General features: G+C 39.5%; 1 protein-coding gene across 2 annotated transcripts; it reads left to right on the top strand.

The window, feature by feature from the left end:
• Positions 1–55: 55 nt before the first annotated feature.
• Positions 56–22265, top strand: CLEC1A (C-type lectin domain family 1 member A). 2 transcript variants are annotated; one of them, XM_020889256.2, is made up of 6 exons: positions 56–404; positions 10867–10965; positions 12578–12754; positions 13936–14087; positions 16727–16845; positions 18598–22265. In XM_020889256.2, exons 1-6 carry the CDS (start codon positions 290–292, stop codon positions 18770–18772), a joined length of 837 nt encoding a protein of 278 aa, XP_020744915.2. In that variant the 5' UTR covers positions 56–289; the 3' UTR covers positions 18773–22265. The 2 variants fall into 2 exon arrangements, with proteins under 2 accessions (XP_020744915.2, XP_020744916.2); XM_020889257.2 differs by lacking the exon at positions 10867–10965.
• Positions 22266–22302: the final 37 nt, after the last annotated feature.

Genomic DNA, 22302 nt, shown 5'->3' with positions numbered 1-22302 from the left:
ATAAACAAAAGAGAGCCGAGAAGGGCACCCCCTCGGATGATTGTTCAGACGGAGACCGCCCAAATAGAAAACACACGCTGCTTCCCCTCGGCCTGACGGATTTGGCAATCAAAGTTCAAGTTCACAGGACAGGGGCCGGGCCTCTGGCGGCAGGAACTGGAGTCGGAGGCGTCCCTACTACTCGCTCCCGGAGGAGAACCCCAGGCATGCCTTTTAGTGCCTCGGCCTCTGAACCGTCTCACTTGGGGAAATCCAGCCGCAGCCCACGGTCACCCGTGCAGGAATCCAGATGCTGGCCAAGTACAGCAGCACGCGGGACATGCTGGACGCTGATGGAGACACCACGATGAGCCTGCATTCTCAAGCCTCTGCCACATCCCAGCGGCCAGAGCTTGGCCATACAGGTACCTGTCGTCCAAGTTGGTCAGACCCTTGAGAAATGCACGAGATGAGCCAGGGTACCAGCTTCCTAGCCTAGGAGGGTACGAAGTGGAGGAAAAAGAGAAAATGTTTCTGTGATTTACAATGATGCATATCTGTGCACTTAACTACAACTTGTATGCCACATATATGAACACATGAAAAAATTAAACTCCGTATATGCACAGAGGTTTTTCTAAGCGTCTGTCTCTGGCAGAGTGGTTTGCACTTGAGGGTGTGTTGCTTTTACCATTGTGTAGCACACAGGCAAACGTGAGACTGAATGGACAGTTAGAGCAACGTCTTTTCTCCTTCCTGTATTCCCAGCGAAGGTCAGATCCGATGCTGTTCTAGTTACCATCTGTGATCTGATCTGGAAATTTAGATTGATGAAGGCTACCTTTCTGCTAGTTTTGAACCCAAGGCTTTAGAGAGGTGTTTCCAAGCAGGTACGCTAACGCTGATAATTTGTTGTAATAATTCTGCCTCTTGAAGTTGTGAGGCCCAGGGAGAGTCACGCCAACTTCAGGGGTTTGGTTTTATTATCTGTGAAATGAGAGGGGATCAAAAGAAATGCTTTCTAACATCCCCTCACCTCTGAAATTCCATGATTTGGTGATATAAATAATGACCGAAGTTGCAATTATATCCCATCTCATCCCCTTTTGTTCTCTTGACTCCTAGAATATTGTTGAAATGATTGGATTAAATTGTGAAAGTAATTTTAGTCATATGCTATTTCTGATAATTCACTTTTTCACATAATGTGTATATATATATATACATATATATATATTTATATTTGCATTTATATGTAACTATATATACATACTGGCTTCCCAAGTGGCGCTAGTGGTAAAAAACCTGCCTACCAATGCAGGAGACATAAGATGTGGGTTCGATCCCCTGGGTCAGGAAGATCACTTGGAGAAGGAAATGGCAATCCACTCCAATATTCTTGCCTGGAGAATGCCCATGGACAGAGGAGCCTGGCAGGCTACAGTTCATGCAGTCACACAAAGTCAGACACAACTGAAGCGGCTTAGCACGCACACATTCATACATATATATTTTTCTCAGTCCGGAAAAGAAGGATTCTATTTCCTAGAAAACTGAGATAATCCAAGGCAGAAATGTGACCTGAGTCCTGGTAAAAAGACCTCAAACTGTAGTAGAGACAGGATTAGGTTCTAATACTACAAGGTGTTATTTAGTCGCTCAGTTGTATCCAACTCTTTGCAACCCCATGGACTCTAGCCTGCCAGGCTCCTCTGTCCATGGGATTTTCCAGGCAAAAATACTGGAGTGGTTGCCATTTCCTTCTCCAGGGGATCTTCCTGACCCAGGGATTGAACCCATGTCTCCTGCATTGGTAGGTGGATTCTTTACCACTGTGCCACCTGGGATTCTTGTGGCAGCTTTTTAGATTTTATTCATTGATTTATTTATACTAAAGTATCTAGTTTCTGGTACTAGATCCTGGAAATTTCCAGCCTCCTTGATATGAAACAAACTGATAACTTTGGGATGTCAGTTTCTGTAGCCACAGGATATGTGTAATAGGATACGGTATGTTCCTCCAACAAATCCTGTGAAGAGTCAGCTCTTAGGACTGTGGTTTCAAGTCGCTTGTATACAGCTTCATTTTCACCTTTGACTAGAGCTGGGAACTCGCACAAGGCTTAGTGATCAGCATAATCAGGGACAGGGTGTACCAGTAAGTTCTGCTGAGGTTAGAGGGTGGAGAGAGGGGTGGAGCAGGATAAAACACCAGCTGAAACCTCTGGCAGCCTTTTTGTAAGAATGAATTGAAGCAGGAGGAGTGGAGGTCAAAGTGTCTTGCAGGCAAACATCTGATAATAGTTGTCTTACCCTACATGTCTGATATTTTGTTTCCATCTCATGATAATGCAAGTATTTGGAGGAAAGTCACAATAGAAGCCTCATTATTTATTAGAAAATCAGGTCTGATATCATTTGGCTGCTAAAAATAACAGCAACAACTATTCTGGGAGTTTTTCAGCAATGCAGAAGATTCAGATTCAATTTAAGATTGTGACACAATAATGCCTGGGAAAATTTAATATTTTCTTTAGAATGAATAAAAATAAGGTATACATATTTACTTATTTTCTAGTTTTCAATTTTTGATATAAAATTTACATTTGTGTTTAAAACATGCCAAATAATTCAAAGGATACAAAATAAAAATGAAAGACAACAATCTCAGACTTCTTTTCCCTAAACTTATGCTTGAGGTCTGTGTCAAGCCAGGCATGTTGCAAAGTACTGAGGATATAATTTCAAATATGATATGATCCCTGCTTATGAGGAAATTTAAAGAATAAGAAAGTTGTGAAGTGGACAGCAAGTGTGATGCAGTGCTATGATGGGGCATGCTCTCCTAGAGGAATTGGTCATTTCTGTCTGGTAAGGGTGGAGATCAGGAAAGATTTGAAAGAGGGAGTGACCACTGAGTGGACTTTACTTTAAGAAGTTTCTCATGATATGGGGACAGAAATGGGAGGGTTTAAGGGGCTGGGGTCACTACAGGCAGCCAGACACATAAGAGGAAAGCCGTGGAAGTCTTATGTAACTGTATTACAGAGAATGAAATATATTATGGCTAAGGGGTAGAGTTGGAGGGGGATGTTTTGAAGGAATATGAAGCTGGATGAGCTAATACCCAGCTTTTACTTTAGTCTAAGCATGAGGTGAGAAGAACTTGAGCTAAAGTAGTGTGGGAATGAGGAGGAGGAATTAGATATGAAAGATATTGAGAAGTGAGTGTTTAAAGTATTGGTGACCGGTTACAAAGGGGGAAGGCAAGGAAGAGGAGAGCATAGGTTGACTGGGTTCCATCTGACATTATGTAGATGGTGCTTCCATTAACTAAGAAAGCTACAGGAGGACTAGGAAAGATGATGGATTCAGTGTGAGTGTGACATGCTTGTAAGAGAAGGCACCAGCAGTTGGAGTTGCCTAAAGGCACTTGTATGCATGTGGGTCTGAGGTAAGGATTCTGAGCTACATGTATGAAGTGAAGTGAAAGTCGCTCAGTTGTATCCGACTCTTTGTGACCCCATGGACTCTACAGTCCATGGAATTCTCCAGACCAGAACACTGGAGTGGGTAGCCTTTCCCTTCTCCAGGGGCTCTTGGATTCTTTCCCAACTGAGCCACAAGGGAAACCCATCGGCTTGACCAAAAAGTTCATTTGAGTTCTTCCATACGATGTTACAGAAGAACTCCAACATTTTGGCCAACCCAACACACGTTAGAATTGATGGCTTTTAGGCTGGGATTAAACTTTCTGAGTGAGATCAATGAGGAATGTAAAATGAAAACAAAGTAAGACAAAACACAGGAGAAGAGTGCCAAGGAGAGAATCTTGGGGAATATAGTTGAAGGGCAGGCTGAGAAAGAGACCCAGTAGGACCCACTAACAATGAGTGATAGACAGTAATGGATGTGGAGCAGGAGACAGAGGCTTCTAGGAGGCCAAGAGACACTAACTGTGAGAGAAATGGACAAGCCAATGGTAATAAATAGCAAATCTTAAAAATAATAAACAATACAGCAGAGAGTTCAAGCAAGAGGAAGTTTAAAAACAAATTTATTAGAAATAGGAAGAAAAATGGATTATTGGCCATTTTCATAGCAGGGGTTTGAAAGGAACTAGTAGTTAAGAAAGAAAATACATAATGTAAGTAATTTTCTCTTCATTCCTTTTTTCCCCCCTTTCTGTCTTCTTTTTTGAGGAGCCTGGCTGTAAATAGAAAAGGTAAAATGTTAGAGCTAATGTGTTGTGGGGTTGTATGAGTGCTTTCTAAAATTATTTTTCACAGTGTAGGAGATTCTAACTCAATTGCAGATTGGAAAGAGGTGTAACTACAGCACTTCCCAGTAATAATGAAGCAGAAAGAGAGAATTAAATAACTATGGGTCAGATTTCCTGCCTAAATATAACCCTATCAAAAAATGTGAAAACATGTTTGTGTTTAAGGGGAAAATAATAGTAAGAAGAGAACTTTTATTAAATTCAAGTTCCACTTTTCCCTTACTCATATTAATTATAATGTTTTTTTTAATTTTTCCAAGATTTTTAGCTTCATTTCCTCAACCACAGCACAAACCCTTCATTCAAGAGACATGGCATAGGAACCTCTCTGGCAGTCCAGTGGTTAAGACTCCACACTTCCAATGCAGGGGGCATGGGTTCCATCCCTGGTTGGGGAACTAAGATCCCACATGCTCTGCGGCCTCCCTCTCCCCGCAAAAGCAAAGAGCTCCATGATAACATAAATAAAAGAAAAAACTCTGTAGAAAAAGAGTCATGGCACTTCTAACTGTTTCAACACATCTTTAATTCATGCCTACTAAAAGTCAAACATTATGGTAGGCACTGGGGAGACTCTATTTTTAGGTGCTTGGAGAAGTGGAAGGAATGATCTGAATTGCTGATTAGAACAGCATGTCATGTACTGCTATTGAACATATGTAGGAAGTCACGGAAGCAAAGAGGAATCAATAAGTTACTGACAGTGTTTACACATGTGGGTATCTTTGAACAAGGTGACATTTGATCTAGTCCGTAAGTCTAAGTTCAGGTTTTCCAGGAAGAGCAATTCTGGCCCTGGGTGGCCTTTCCAGAGTGACGACCACATATGGAAAGACAAGCACAGAGATAAGAGCTAGCTCGGTGCAGGATATTCATGGGAAAAAGAAGGAAGACAAAACTACAGAGGGAAGGGATCAGGCGTAGATGTCAGATTGGAATTTAGATCCAGACAATTTTGGGAATCATCAGCAGAGTCAAACAGGATGGCAAGGTAGACTGTTGGTCTGAAGAATGTGTGGTCCTCAAATGGAGGGAGTAATGGGGGGGTGGTGTTGGGACAACTGAGGCTGAAGAGAGGAAGGGGATGCTTCTATGAAGGACCTTTTATAGCTGAGGAACATTTTAACCTCGAGGGAGACTTAAATTTAGTAAGCTCACCTTGGTGGTAGAGTAGAGAATATATAAATTTAAGGTGACTCTTATTAAGATATTCACAACACAGACATGAAAAGTTGCAAGTGGGGAAATGCTAGGGTTTCTGTAATTCCATATGGAGCTCCCTTATAAAGGCAAATATTAATGTGGGATTTTTGGGGAGGATTGGGAAATGATTTAAAATATTCAGCTCCGGGACTTCCCTGGTGATCCAGTGGTTAGGACTCTGTGCTTCCAGTTCTAGGGGACACAGGTTCAACCCCTGGTCAGGGAACTAGGATTGCACATGCTGCTTGGCCAATAAATAAATAACAAAATAAAATCACCTTTAAAAAACTTTCAGCTCTAGAATGAATGCTTGGATAGCGTATCTGGCTCCATCATTTACTAGCTGTGCAACTGTAAGAAAATTAAGCAGCTCTTGGGCACTGCAATTTTCTTATCCAAATAAAAGTTTAAAGTAGTGCCCTCTTGAATAATTATTGGGAGATTCAAATGAAACACTAAAATATATATAACACACTCAATAAGTACTATCATCAGTAGCTGTGTATCCTTGCCTTGAAAGTGAAAGAAAGTGAAGTCGCTCAGTCGTGTCCGACTCTGTTGTGACCCCGTGGACTGTAGCCCACCAGGCTCCTCCGTCCATGGGATTCTCCAGGCAAGAATACTGAAGTGGGTTGCCATTTCCTTCTCCAGGGGATCTTCCCGACCCAGGGATTGAACCCAGGTCTCCCACATTGCAGGCAGACACTTTAACCTCTGAGCCACCAGGGAAGTCCCTTGCCTTACTAGCCTCTAACTAATTAATTGCCTTACTAACTTCTCTAGGACTCCGCTGCCTACCTGTAACACTGAGATGATAACAGTATCTACCTCATAACGTAGTTGTAAGGATGGATGATATTAATTCCTATACAGTATTTATCTCAGTAACTCAAGAAATGTTAGAATTATCATTAATAGTAATATTATCTTTGAAATGTATTTCAGAAACAAAACTCGATTGGACATATAAATTATTGTTTAGTGTTTAAGTCATGTCTGACTTTTGTGACCCCATGGACTGTAGCCCATCAGGCTCCTCTGTCCATGGCATTTCCCCAGGCAAGAATACTGGAATGGGTTGCATTTCCTTCTCCAGGGGATTTTCCCAACCCAGGGATCGAATGGGCATCTCCTGCATTGGCAGGCGGGTTCTTTACCACTGAGCCACCTGGGAAGCCCAGTTTACAATGTGACTTTATGCAAATTATTTCAATTATTTGTGTCTTTTCAAGCTTTTAGGACCCTTCTTATTTCAGAAGCATTTAAAATGTCTACATTCAGCAATGTTGTTTTATTTCTTGGAGGCCCTGGGAGAGGAGGTGTACAAACTCTTCCTTGATGGCTGATGAAGGGCAAGTTTTCAAGTAAGGCAACTGCTTTCATCCATAAAATTTCTTGTAACTACAAAGGGATTTTTATTCAAAACTTGACCTTAGCACTACAGCCTTTTATAGCATATTATAGTAAGAAGTTACAGGAAAGAGGTGTTTTTTTCCTATATATATCTTATTATTCCTAGGGATGTTTGGTATCATTCCTTGGCCTGACCACACCTTTTTCTAAACATGCCTCAGGAGACAGCATCAGAGTTGTCTTCCAAAAAATAAAGCCATAATAAAGCCAAGCCAAACTGAAGCACCTCCAGGCAGCTTATTTTTCTTATTTTAGTGTGGGAGTGGTCCTCAGAGAGACTTCATTATGATCAGGGCGCTTGGAACAAAACTTGGGAAAATTAAATTCAGTTAGAAAAAAAAGTACCTAGAGGGAAAAATAACTTCACAGAAAAGAAATAAGTAAAACTTTCAATACTGTAGTCTCTCCATCATGGAAGCCTGGTTTCCTGGTTCTTCTCCCACAGTTCTTCCTCGCTACTCCAAGTAAGTAGGATATATAGTATATTAGATGGTAGGAAAGCCTGGTGTGCTGCAGTCCATGGGGTCATAAAGAGTCAGACCTGACTAAACTGAATAGATAAGAGAGAAAAATAAAGCTAACCATGGTGGTGGGTCTACATATATACTTGCCTCTGGAATCTAGAAACATCCATCTGGTTAATTTTCTTGGGCTATATAGGCTATATAGAACTTTAAAGAGACATGGGGTTTGCGGGAGAATGTTTAGCTCAAGCCGTCTTCAGTCTCTGATCTTACTCTTTCGTGAGGTTAAGGATGCTGTCATGAGTAGCTAGCAATTTCCAGAAAAATTTAGACCAAACCGGCTAGACCAGCCGCTCGAAGGAAACAGAGGAGAAAGCAAATCTCTGCTATTCTGCTTATGCTTCAGAATGTCACTTAAGTCAGTGTCTAGAAACCAGTCTGGCCAGGAGATGAATTTAGCTGAGTCTGCCCTCTGCTGACAGAAATATTGCTGAAAAGTCAATAGATTAAAAAAATACAATATCAACCTGTAAAGCTTAATGATAGACAATGCTCTGTGCCTCTGTAAAAATTACATAGTTTAGGTAACATTAGTTTTTCATAATTTCATCCTTCATGCATTTGCTCCTTCAAGTGTATGGTGGTGGTGGTTTCGTCGCTAAGTCATGTCTGACTCTTACAATCCCATGGACTGTAGCCTGCTAGGCTCCTCTGTCCATGGGATTCTCCAGGCAAGGATACTGGAGTGGGTTGCCATTTCCTTCTCCAGGGGATCTTCCTGACCCAGGGATTGAACCTGGGTCTCCTGCATTGCAGGCAGATTCTTTATGGACTGAGCTATGAGGGAAGCCCTCAAATATGTATTCAGCCCTTATGTGGCCAGGCACTATTTTCAGTGCTGGAAATACACTGGTGAACAAGATAGACAAGATCATTGTTTTTATAATTTGTATTATCTTATTTATTTGGATGCTTCAAGTATTAGTTGTGACACCCAGGCATCATGTAGGATCTTACACTTCCACTGCTCGGACCCTCTGGTTGTGGCACGCAGACTCAGGAGTTGCAGCCCCCCAGCTTAGTTACTCTGCAGCGTGTGGGATCCTAGTGCCCTGACCAGGGATCAAACCTGTGTGCCCTGTACTGGTAGATGGATTCATAACCACTGGACCACCAGGGAAGTCCCGACAAGAACACTGTTTTAATGGAATGCACAGTCAAGCAGAGGAAATAGACAAAAGAAAAGAAAGGCCATGGAGGGAGGGGGGATCGGGATGGGGAATACACGTAAATCCATGGCTAATTCATGTCAATGTATGACAAAAAGCACTACAATACTGTAAAGTAATTAGCCTCCAACTAATAAAAATAAATGAAAAAAAAAAGGCCACAGAATAGCACTTAGTAATCTTTTTTTTTTTTTTTTTGACATACATACATAATGTGATGATATGCTAGAGGTGAACTCCCAATGACATCTTACAAGGATGCACCATTTAAATGGGAAGCTGGATTGCAAGTAGGCTACCAGTAACCCACCTGAGGATTGATTAATGCAGGAGTATAAACAGAGCTAATACAAAGGTACTAAGACAAGGACACAGTGGTTTGGATCAAGGATAAACAGAAGGTCACTGTGACTAGACTGTTTGAGTGAGAGGAGGATAGTTCAGAAATGGATGAGAGACCTAGATAGGCTCCAGATGAAAAAGAGGCTTGTAGAATTTTATTCTAAGTGCAATAAAGCTATTGGCAGGTGTTTTTTTTTTTTTTTTAATTTTTATTTATTTTGGCTGGTGCTGGGTCTTCATTGCTGGGTGGGTGTTGGCTTTCTCTGATTGAACTGAATAGGAGCTACTCTTTACCTGTGGTACATGGGCTTTTCACTGTGGTGGCCTCTCTTGTTGCCGAGCACAGGCTCTCTAGGGCATGCCAGGCTTCAGTAGTTGCCACACTCTCAGGCTTAGTTGCCCCACTTACGTGGGATCTTCCTGGACCAGGGATCAAACCCGTGTCCCCTGCATTGGCAGACAGATTCTTAACCACTGGACCACCAGGGAATTCCCCCTATTGGCAGTTTTTAAGTTGAGAAGTACAATCATAAAATGCCCACTTTTTAAAAAGAGCCATCTATCTTTAGGAAAAGTGATAATGAATTTTATCCTAAAAATAATGCACACCATTGAAAGTTTTTGTGAAAAGATATGATTATAAAATTAAAATAAGATTCACATTTTAAAATATATCAATGTCTGGATCCTGATTTTTATTTTCCCTGTTTGGTGATAAGTCTCAGAGGATATTGATCATATTTTCTACTTCTATACTATCTTTACTATTAATAATTATCATTACCCACTTGGAAATAATGCATAGTACAAATCTCTGTATCTGAAATTTATCATGCAGAGGACTTTGCTAAAGAGGAAATGAATTTATATGTCTTTAATCTTTCTGCTTTGAACCTAAATTGAATTCCCAATGAAGTGAAACTCACAGGTCACAAAGAGACCAGGGTTTGAGAGTTTGCCCTTTAATTTTTATCACAATGCTAGAGGATATTTGCATCTGACTGTGGGTCTTCCTAGTCAGATATTGCTAGTTATTCAGACTGATAGCTGACCTCACAAGGTTATGAGCTTATCCCTGACTCAGCAGAACCTATGCAATCACCTGAAGGCAAGCTTGTGGGATGTGGGCAAGGGAAAGATGCTGGCTAGAGTTTTTTTTTTTCCCCCCATTCCTTAATGGGTACAAGGTGGAGATTACTTAAATCCATCATTGAAAAACTGATGATCATGTTGCATTTATCATCTATTTTTGGAGCTATAAAATCAAATGAATGAACAAGCAAAATAAGAAGGACTTTCAACAAAGAAATTCCAAAAAGAAACAGTAAAACAATAACGTCTCATTGTGGGTAGCTCGGTTGTGTCTGACTCTTTGCTGCCCCCAAAACTGTAGCTCGTCAGGCTTCTCAGCCCATGGCATTTCCCAGGCAAGAAGACTGGAGAAGGGTGCTGTTTCCTCCTCCAGGGAATCTTCCTGACCCAGCCATCAGACTCGCTTTTCTTGCGTTGGCAGGAGGATTCTTTACCAATAGTGCCTCATTACTGATAGGCAATTTGCTAATTCGAACTGGGAAAGGGAGTGTTTTGCAAAAAGTAACAACACAATACTTCTTCTCTGATGATGTGAAAAATTGTTCTTTGTTAAGGCGTTTTCGTGATTGTCTTTTGCGACTTTAATTCTGACAAAAAGAAGGTTAAGAGTAAGGCATAGACTGATTCAATGCAAGGTAGGACTGAGTGGAGGAGGAAGGCAGAAGTGGGCGGGGCTTGTGAAAGAATCTAGCGGAGAATAAGTCAGGCGTGGCCTGGAGCCTTGTTACTATTTCCCAGGACCGAGGAAATGGTATCTAGACCTTGAAACCTGTCAGAACCAAGTCCTCTTACTCCCTTGCTACTGATGTAGGTCCACAAGGAAGAAAAAGTGAAACCCTGTCTTTGCTTCCGTTCCCTGCAGAGCGCCGGCGTCCCTCTTCGGCTTGGCGCCCAGCGGCCCTGATCCTGCTGACTCTCTGTTTGGGGCTGCTGATTGGCCTGGCCGCGCTGGGGCTTGTGTGTAAGTCCGCACTCTGACTTGGGGGAGGATCCTGGTTTCAAGGTTTGTCTAGGATGAGAAATACTTATCATTTTTTTTAACTTTGATTCTGGAGCCTGTGGGTAAGTCCTTATTAGGATGAAACCCTGTAAATGATGAGTAGTGGAAGAAGCATTAAAATACACACACTTTCCAGCTAAACCTTTACATTCTGTGTGCGATAAGAAGGTTTTTGTCTGTTTATTTATCGATATTTAACATCAGCAGTTTTTAATGAATGTACACATCAGCCCTTTTCCATTCCACAAAAGACTACAGCTGCAGTGATTTTTGTTTCTGGCATTTATGGCTCGGTGGGCCATGCAGAGGGAAAGATTTAATTTATATCCAACCTCCTCAAGGTACAGAGAATAGACCAAGTCTTTAATCACTATAATATTTAATATTAAATATTATTTTAAAAAGGGGTACTTCCCTGGTAACTCAGATGGTAAAGAATCTGCCTGCAATGCCAGAGACCTGGGTTTGATCCCTGGGTCAGGAAGATCCTCTGGAGAAGGGAATGGCAACCCTATTTCCTAGAATACTTCAGTATTCTTTCCTGGAAAATTCCATGGACAGAGGAACCTGGTGGGCTACAGTCCATGGAGTTGCAAAGAGTCAGACATGACTGACTAACACACACACACACACACACACACACACACACTATTGTAATGAAGAAGTCCAAGAAGTTATAGAATCATTTTGCAGAGACTTGTGGAAATCAAATAAAGAAGAATTCATGTATAAAAGTCTTTAATTTTCAAACTAGTAAGAATAAAGTTTAAAACTCAGAAAAGAAAGGGGATAAATTTATTTCAACAGATGGGACCCTACAACAATATGTCCTGAAGAGTTGAAGAAAGTGGTTAACAATAAAAGCAGATTTTAGTGTCAAAAACTGTGTTTTGTATTATAGGAAATTTTAGAACTTGTTTGTAATCTTAAATTTAAAAAATTTTTTTTTAAGTGTATCTTAATGTTTCTACCCTGGCTCCCCAATTTTGATATAACTGTTGTTTTGCAAACAATATTCTTTTCAGTGATATACAGTGACTCTCATGATTCATGAAGGATGTTTCTACTTAGATTTAGAAACTTGGAATTTAAAGCTAAGTTGAAATTTTCTAGCCTAGTCATATTGAAAAACTTACTTGTTCTCACTGAGCCCAGTTTACAAAGTTATAAAATATAAAAATGATAATATTACTATGAATGTGATAAAAACATATGGCACATTGTCAATGCTCAATATAATGATTAATAGATAAATGATTTATACTTTTAGGTTGAGTAATGGTTTGACAGTATACACAGAAAGATTTATTGAACAGTAAATATGTTTAAGGAATTTATTCCTGAAGCTGGGAACAGTTATTATAACTCTACATTTTCAGATAAGGAAATAGAGAAATTCATTTGCCCAGGGCAATGCAATTTATTATAGACTAGAGTCCAAACCTGAATGTAGGCAATATATCTCAGAGCCTGGGATCTCAAACAACGTACTGTTTTGTTTTCCCCAGGTGTAGGCAATAGAAATAAAAGTGAAGAAATAAGCTGTCCAGCCTCACTTGGTAATTTGGTTTAGTTTTTCAGTTCTACCAGCTCTCCAATACTCAGCAAGACAGCATTTTGCAAAAGGAGGAAAGATTGGGGAATCTCTCCCGACAGCTGCAATCTCTTCGAACCCAAAACAGGAAACTTGCAGAAACTCTGCATCACGTGGCTGAGAAACTCTGTCGTGAGCTCTATAACAAAACTGGAGGTGAGTCCTGATCCCTGAACTTCTCTCTGTTCTCAGCACATCTGTCCATACAGAGCTGATTCTCCCATCAGGGTACCTGGGAAGCATGTATTATTCAGCAAGTCATCTGGCAGACTTAATAAAGGGTCTGAACAGCCAGGTCATCCCTAGTTATTGAGATCATGTAGTTCAACTGTGTCTGTGTTACAGTACAGGATGGGATTCATCAAGTTCAGACATTTTTAAATACTAAGTACAGTTAACTTGAAATAACCAAAATAACACAAGTAAATAAAATACAGGGTTACCTTATGAAATATTTCAAATAGAAAAATACAAACAAGAATATAATAACCATTTTCGTGTTGACCTTGGATTTTAATATGTCAACATTTTGACACTGGATTGCTTTTAAAGTAAAGATATTTTTGTGGAATGGTGGGATTTTCATCTCACTGCATACCCACAAGGGACTTGGTTTCAGATACCCAACTCTTAAAGGCCTAGGACCATGTGCCCACACAGGTGTTAGACCATGGCTCTGAGAGCCTAGTTCTTGCATTTATAGTCACTACCGACTCAGTCCATCTCACCCTTGGTCTGTGCACTTACTTTTCTGACTTTGATGTCCATCTTAACTTCTGACCCATGGAGATTTGCTGGTTTAATTCATGCATTTATGTGGTCTTTTTCTAAAATTTTATTTACTTATATTTGAGTGAGAAAATAATCCATATCCAATTGCTATATATTTCATTAACAAATCCTTATACTACTGTATAAGAGGATATTGAGGAAGAAAATTATAGAAACTTCAATGGTTTCTCAAATCCAATGCATATTGAGTTTCTGAACAGATGAAAAGGTTCTTTATGAATTTGAGTATACTTTCTTTATGCTGAGTTACACAGGGCAAGAAATTTGAAGTTCTAACCATTTATAACTAGAGTCCATTGCCCATGAAAGCAGATCATGTCTGTTCTAACTCCCACTATATTGTTTTTGTTCCTGCTATAAACCCAACTATAATTCCTGGCATACAGTGGGTATTCAGTAAACATTTGTAATTATCACTGCCTGGGCAATTAAATATCTAAGAGAGAGATAGAATCAATTGTTTCTTGGGTCATCAAATATTATGTGATTTTAAGAGAAGGAAGACAGGGTAGAAAATAACTCACTCAATTTGGTTTCTTTTTAAGAACACAAATGTAGCCCTTGCCCAGAAAAATGGAAATGGCATGGGGACAAATGCTACCAATTCTATAAAGAAAGTAAGAGTTGGCAGGGCTGTGAATATTTCTGCATTGCTGAGAACTCGACTATGCTGAAGATAAACACACAGGAAGTGCTGGTAAGGTCCTGAGGCTTGGTGAGTGTTTGAAGTATTCTCAGAAAGAGGTATTGGGATTGACATATACATACCGTTATATATAAAATAAATAACATATACACACTGTTATATATAAAAATCCCTCTATAGCACAGGAAACTCTATTCAGTATTCTGTAATGACCTATATGGGAAAAGAATCTAAAAAAGAGTGGATATATATGTATAACTGATTCACTTTGCTGTACACCTGAAACTAATGCAATATTGTAAATCAACTATACTCCAATAAAAATTAATTTAATAAAAAGATACTAAGCAATCAAGGTTCACAGATTCTCTCATTTATTGTAATCAAGGCTTAATCTTATTTTTATTGCTTTGAGTGATCCTCTGTGGTCATCATTTGTGGAACAGTCTCCACAAATATCCACCCCTTAGAAACATGAAAGAAAGTCCTTCAAACTCACCGTCAGGACTCAAATAAAGAATGTCTCAATTTCTTAACCTGTTTTGTCTTATGTAAGAGGCAATGGCACCCCACTCCAGTACTCTTGCCTAGAAAATTCCATGGATGGAGCCTGGTAGGCTGCGGTCCATAGAGTCGCTAAGAGTCAGACACAACTGAGCAACTTCATTTTCACTTTTCACTTTCACGCATTGGAGAAAGAAATGGCAACCCACTCCAGTGTTCTTCCCTGGAGAATCCCAGGGATGGGGGAGCCTGGTGGGCTGACATCTAGGGGGTCGCAGAGTCGGACATGACTGAAGTGACTTAGTAGCAAGAAGGGAGCAATATTGGTGCCATACCAGAGGAATGAAGATAGCACTTCCGGTCTTTCTGTGAAAGTGACAAAACTTTTGATTGAAAACCATATAATTAAATCGTTTCCATAATCTGCAAATAAATATCTTGCCTTCTGGGAGTTTATACCCTAACATAGAGTGGTCAAGGAAAATATGAAAATAAAATTGGTATTTATTGATAGGTACATACATTCAAATTCACTATTAAAATGCTGTGGTTGTTCCCTTTTCTCTTACATTTGTTATTGACTTTGAATTAAATTCCTCAAGCAGTATGACCATTATTTATCTATCATTGTTTCAGCAGGGGTCATGGCACAGAGTAGTTTATCAACAGAGTTATTTAATTAAAATGAATACTCAACTAAGTCTGCAAACTCTTAAGATCTTTCTATAAACTTGTCTTTGTGCATCATGCTCAGTCACTTACAACTCTTTGCGCCCCCAAGGACTGTAGCCCACCAGGCTCCTCTGTCCATGGGATTTTCCAGGCAAGAATACTGGAGTGGGTTGCCATGTCCTTCTCCAGGGGATCTTCTCGACCCAGGGATTGAACCCAGGTCTCCTGCATTGCAGGCAGATTCTTTAACCTCTGAGCCATTGGGGAAGAATGCCTTTCTAGTTGCATCTTAATTCCTTTCCACTTCCTGAAATCTGTGATGAATGAAACTCTGCAGTTTCTCTCATCTACTAAAATAATCTTTTTCATCCTTTCTTGATGGCTTAGTTTAGGCAGAAAATGAGACACTTTATTTGGCCAAGCCAGTGTCACCTGGCATAAACTCTTAATTTTTTCTTATTCTCTTCATTTCTCCCACTTCCAGCGTATACTGAGGATTCAGATATACCACTGAAGAACACTATTTTCAGTGGTTGGAAATATTATTATGAAAGTTATATAGTAATTTTCTCTCATGTACTTTGTATATTTGTATATAATTAAATCACTTTCATATGACTTATTTATAGAAATTTTAACATAAAGGGGTCACAATTTATTTGGTGATAATATTTTTACTACAGTTCCTTTGATATGCCTATTCTATGACTGTTGCTTAGCAATGGCTTCATTTATATTTCTGATAATCTTCTATTGAACCATTATGTGCCATTAATTATCTGAGGAGTTAAGAATGTGAAAATAAATAAAATGAAGTGTATGTCCTTAAGGAATTCATAGTATTGTTGAAGAAAAAGATGTAAAAATATATAATTATAATAGATTTAGATAAATTCCATGCTAAAGGATAAGAATACTTAGAGGGAAATAATCAAACCTTTTTCAGTATGGACAGTAGAAAAGGAATTCTATATATGTAAATACACAAAAATGTATATATAAATATATGAAACATTTTTCTTCTTCATCTGAGACATAAATCATCCTTATAAATTCCTCTTTTACCTATTTTTTTTGCGTTATTCTTTTCTCCTTCCTGGTCAGTCCCCGTCACATATATTTGTGAAGATTACTTCACATTCCTGCACTTTTCCTTCCAGATTCTTCCATTTCCAAGATGTCTCCAAATCTGTCTCCTGCATTTTGTTATATCAATCCTATTTAATCTTGTGACTTGAAAATAGTGGATCATTTTAAATCTTGGCTGATGTGATTCTTGATTTCAGCACATCAGTATTCAGTCCATGCTTACTAAGACAAAATAAGTCTTTAACCTGGGCAAATTAGCTAACTTCAGGATGAACACTGTTTTTTGTAAATGTCCTATTAGTTACTCAGGCAGGACTCATGTGTTGTTCTTGTATTAAAAGTGCAAGCCAGCCAATATATACGCAACTCCATGTATATATTACAACATCTCTAAAGCTAAAGGTTTTCTTGTGTGCCTTTCACAGGATTTTGCCATGCCTCAGAGCTACTCTGAGTTTTTCTACTCTTATTGGACAGGGCTATCCCGCAACGGCAGCGGCAAGGCCTGGCTGTGGATGGACGGAACCCCTCACTCCTCCAAGCTGTAAGCCTTTAGCACATTTCGTGGGAAAGGCATTTAATAGATTTTGCTTGAATGACAAGATACTGTGTAGGAGGACATCAAAGATATATACAGAATATAGTACTTACTCTCAGAATGGCTCATAAATCAGTGAGAGAGACCCAGTGGGATTCATTGACACAGAGAGAGCAAGAAAGAGAGGGAGAGAGAGGAAGCTCGGCTATAGATGAATAAACTGAAGCCCAGGTTGTAATGGTGACCTATGTAAGGTCACACAACTCTACAACTTGTCAATACCTAGAGATAAAGTAAAACCTTAGATCTCTTGGTTTTCTGTTCAATGAAATGGGGAGCATAGTTTTCAAAATACAGTCTCTGAGGATTTACAATATAAATAATTATATTATAAAAAATTAGTTTTACTTATATGTGCATTTAGATAGGAATGAGTATGGTATATCCTCCGAAATTGGTAAATGTAATATCTATATCATCAAAATATATTACAAATATCATATGTTAATGCATATATGTGCAATCTAAAAATATGGTATAGATGATCTTATTTGCAAAGCAGAAATAGAGAAACAGACATAGAAAACAAATATATGGATATCAAGGGGGAGCAGGAGGGGTGAATTGGGGTGAATTGGGAGATTGGGATTGACATATATACACTATTGATACTATGTATAAAATAGATAACTAATGAGAACCTACTGTATAGCACAGGGAACTCTACTCAATGCTCTGTGGTGACCTAAATGGGAAGGAAACCCAAAAAGAAAGGATATAGATATGCATATAGCTGATTTGGGCTTCCCAGGTGGCTCAGTGGGTAAAGAACCTGCCTGCCAATGCAGGAGATGTAAGAGATGTGGGTTCGATCCCTGGGTTGGGAAGATCCCCTAGAGGAGGGCATGGCAACCCACTCCAGTATTCTTGCCTGGAGAATCCTCATGGACAGCAGAGCCCAGCAGGCTGCAGTCCATGGGGGTGCAAAGAGTTGGACACGACTGAAGAGACTTAGCACATATGCGTGTGTAGCTGATTCACTTTGCTGTGCAGTAAAAACTAACACAATGTTGCAAAGCAACTTTACTCCAATAAAAATTAATTTAAAAATATATAACAAATTAAAACCATATTTGAGCAGACCCCTTTCTGTATAACTATAGTGAAGAGTGTTAGTCGCTCAGTCGTGTCTGACTCTTCGCAACCCCATGGACTGTGGCCCATGCAGACTCCTCTGTCCATGGAGTTCTCCAGGCAAGAATACTGGAGTGGGCTGCCATTCCCTTCTTCAGGGGATCTTCCCAACCCAGGGATCGAACCCGGGGTCTCCTGCATTGCAGGCAGATTCTTTACCATCTGAGCTGCCAGGGAAACCCCTATATACCTATATAAGATTATTTTTCCAGGAGAGAGTACATATTCAATGTGATTATTTTTTATTCTACGGTTAAATAAACTGAGTCACAGAGAAGATAGATAATTTTTCGGATGGCAGTAAAATCATATGATACGTTGGATGACAATGTGTATTTTAATTTTAGTCAGAAATTGTTCTTGTTGTTTTGAGTGACCTGATGCCCCTGGAATGTATGTGGAAGTTGAGGGGCCGAGAGGAAAGGGGCTGGTGACTCCATTTTTCAGTAAACTTATTCTGGGTGTCTATTCTACAACTTTATCTAGCTTGGGACCCTCTCTATGTACTTTCCTTATTTTAGAAATAAACTATGATAAAGTAACTTGTTTTCTTTCTTTTTTGAGGTTTGAGGTTATGATAGATTTGACCAACCTGAGAAGCAGGGACTGTGTGACCATCCTCAATGGGAAGGCTTTTTCCAAGGACTGCAGAGAGCTGAGACGATGCGCCTGTGAAAAAGCTGCAGCCATGGTGAAGGTGCAGAGTCTCCATGAGCCTCTGAGCCGGAGGTGGAGGTGAACGGTTCTCCAGCTACAACCACAACTGCAGGCCCCCTTCAGAGAGGTGGAAGCTTCTGCTCTGCAGAACACAACTCTAGACTCTCTATGCACCTGGCCTAGTGTGGGTCCAGCTCCTATTTCTGTCCATTTAGTCCCTGTTATATAAAGAAAGCTGAGCACCGAAAAATTGATGCTTTTGAACTATGGTGTTGGAGAAGACTCTTGAGAGTCCCTTGGACTGCAAGGAGATCCAACCAGTCCATCCATCCTAAAGGAGATCAGTCCTGGGTGTTCATTGGAAGGACTGATGCTGAAGCTGAAACTCCAGTACTTTGGCCACCTCATGCGAAGAGTTGACTCATTGGAAAAAGCCCTGATGCTGGGAGGGATTGGAGGCAGGAGGAGAAGGGGACGACAGAGGATGAGATGGCTGGATGGCATCACCGACTCGATGGACATGGGTTTGAGTAAACTCCGGGAGTTGGTGATGGACAAGGAGGCCTGGCGTGCTGCGATTCATGAGGTCGCAAAGAGTCGGACATGACTGAGCGACTGAACTGAACTGAATACCTTCCAGATGTTGCTGTGGTTTAGTTGCTAAGTCGTGTACTCTCCCAGGTACTGAAGATTTAATAATAATAAATATAAATAGTAGAAAGTTTTGGCGATTTTAGAATGGACTTATGATTCAGGGAAAAACTCAACTTCAGGGTGCTCTTCCACAAAATATGATAGCAATCAATGTTGTGGTTATATGTGTCTTATTGAGAGTTTGTAGTTGCTTTTGCAATAGTACTGATTATTTCACTATTTGAGGAAACTAAGAAGTCTGGGAGAGGCATGTTGTCTTCAGGAGGATAGTTTCACCATTCTGAATTTTACATCTTTTTAGTTATGCGTATGTCTTCAGCATATGGCTAAGGATGAGTCAACTGAATTGTGAAAGGGTAAGTTATTAATCAGATCGTGGCAAATGAAAGGGACAGTGTGACATCTATACACACAGCAGGCTTCTTGTGCAGGTGTCCCCTGCTCAAAATAACAATATGCACACACGCAGCAGAAATTCCAAACAACACCAGCACGACACCCTGACTTCATTGGCTTAGAGAGGTCAATTTTAGGGGTTTAACACTAGAAGGGATAATCTGTTATCATCCTTTGTTTTTCAACGGTGAAAGCTGGGATACCTCACTTTTATTTTTCATAAACATCTATCTCATGGTGAAATGACATAAAACTAGCAAATACACAATAAAGAGAAGATGGTTGTGTTTATTCCCCTAATACTGTGCCACTTATCAATCATTGCTTGTAGATTTCTTTCTTATGAATTTTCCTTTCAGTTTTCCATTGGTTAGCTAGGAAATTTCTTCATTGTTGAACAAATTTTGCATTAATTTATTGTGTCATGCAGAAAGAACTACATTTGTGGCCATAAAATGAGAGTTAAAGACCCCTTATTGTAATTTATTATCAGACAAATCCCTTTACTTCACAAAGCTTATTTCATTAGGCATAAAGTGGGCATATTTACAGTTTTCTCAGGGTGTCACTGTTAGATGAAATGAGGTACATGTGAAATTAGTTTCATAATCTACATTGTAATATATAATGTAAGGGATATTAAAAATATGTTGCAAAGCAGAGAAGGGATTTAATTTTAAAAAATAGCTGAGTGAAAGCAAGCAAAAAACAACTTTCTTCCATGAACAAATTGCTGAGATCCCTACACTGGGGACCTGTGGATATTACAAAATATTTTATATGACAAGTACACATGTTTAATGAACATGGTTAATATAATAAGCATATAACAAGAGGCAGGGATTAGGCTTTTAGTTAAGCAATTAAGTATTATTCAAACCTTGCCTCATGAGAAAGTCAGGTGATTTTGTGAACTGAGTAAAATTAGCACATATTCGGTTTTGACCCCTGGCATCTTACACAACTACAGACTGGTTTAGCGTGGATGACAAATGTCTCTAAATGTCATTGCTTTAGCGGGCCTAGCTGCCTGGTTAGTGGGTAATGAACAGTGTTTTCTCTCCAAATCTGCAACCTAAGGGGAAGTGTCATTTTACATGAGGAAGAAGGAAAAATAATAGCTTTTTATTTATTTATTTTTGGAAAAAAAGAAACCACACTTTATTCCTCTGCATTTTCCAAACTTCTAGCATTAAATGTGCAAAACAAACAGATTTGTTTAATAAAATGCATATTATATAAGATAGAAAATGCTGTTAAAACTTCACTGATTATATGAGACAGAAAATATTGTTAAATCTTTACTGAAAGTGTGTTACTCACTCAATTCAGTCATGTTTGACTTGTTGCGACCCCATGGACTTTAGCCCAGCAGGCTTCTCTGTCCATTGACTTCTCCAGACAAGAATAATGGAGTGGGTTGCCATTCCCTTTCCCAGGGGATCTTCTCAACTCAGGGATCCAACCCAGGTCTCCTGCTTTGCAGGCAGATTCTGTACCATCTGAGCCACCAGGGAAGTCAACAATTGTATGTGTTGCTACAACGATGACTTTAATTCACTGAATAGCTTTCATTTAACATTTATTAATAGATTAAAGGGCTTCCCTGGTGGTTCAGCAGGTAAAGAATCTGCCTGCAGTGCAGGAGGCCTGGGTTGGGAAGATCCCCTGGAGAAGGGAATGGTTACCCACTCCAGTAGTCTGGCCTGGAGAATTTCATATGAAACTAATTCTACTAATTCTTGACCCGATTCCTCTCCAACCCTTTCCTCAATTCCTTCTCAGCCTAACAAAATCCACAATACTGATCACAATGTGGGTAAAATATTTTAAAAGAACAGAAAGAAATATGACACATTATTCTTTCCACAAACTTCTCTCTTTTTTTTTTAATTTTAAAAATAGGAAATAATCATAACATGACTTTGAAAATACAGCTTTCTGAGAACAATTTTCTGTCAAAAATCAGAGAGGGAATCACCCTGTGAATGGGTTTTCCAACACGAGAAGATTTATTTTCTAGATTCTTGTGCATTTAGGTAATTCTGAAGAAATTGCAGGGAAAAGTCAAATGAGGAACATGACCTTTCCTGGTAGATCTGAGTTCCCCGGGGTACACAATGAGCTATTTCTTTTCCTGAGGATATTGAACCACTCTTAAAAACTTATCAACAGGAAACAGGTCAGGAGCCCTGTAGCAGCAGGAAATGTGAGAAGTGTGCTGGGAACTTTTGTTTTAGAGATAGTAGCTGATTGTGAAATATGTAGGAAGGTCTAGAAGGCTGTCTCAGGGTTGGCCTCAATATTTGGAAGTCAGATACTTTCTAATGGAATTCTTATAGTTTTCAAAGAATACAAAAAGCAGCATAATCTGATTTAAGGTGTACATAACTTCTGGTACAGTTTCGTTGTATGAACAGACTTTTGGAATCTAATGTATTATTATTCTTTCAATGTTACTACAAAGTTTTTCTTTTCATACATGTAATGGCCTTTGAATAAAGCATGTTAAAAAAGCCTCGTTACATTTGCAGGATAGGGTTTTATTTTTCCTATCCTTTT

This window comes from Odocoileus virginianus, unplaced genomic scaffold (assembly GCF_023699985.2).
Source record: "Odocoileus virginianus isolate 20LAN1187 ecotype Illinois unplaced genomic scaffold, Ovbor_1.2 Unplaced_Contig_11, whole genome shotgun sequence".
In the NCBI taxonomy this organism is placed as follows: Eukaryota; Metazoa; Chordata; class Mammalia; order Artiodactyla; family Cervidae; genus Odocoileus; species Odocoileus virginianus.
The sequence above is the reverse complement of the archived record's forward strand: the minus strand, read 5'-3'. Positions and strand labels throughout refer to the sequence as shown.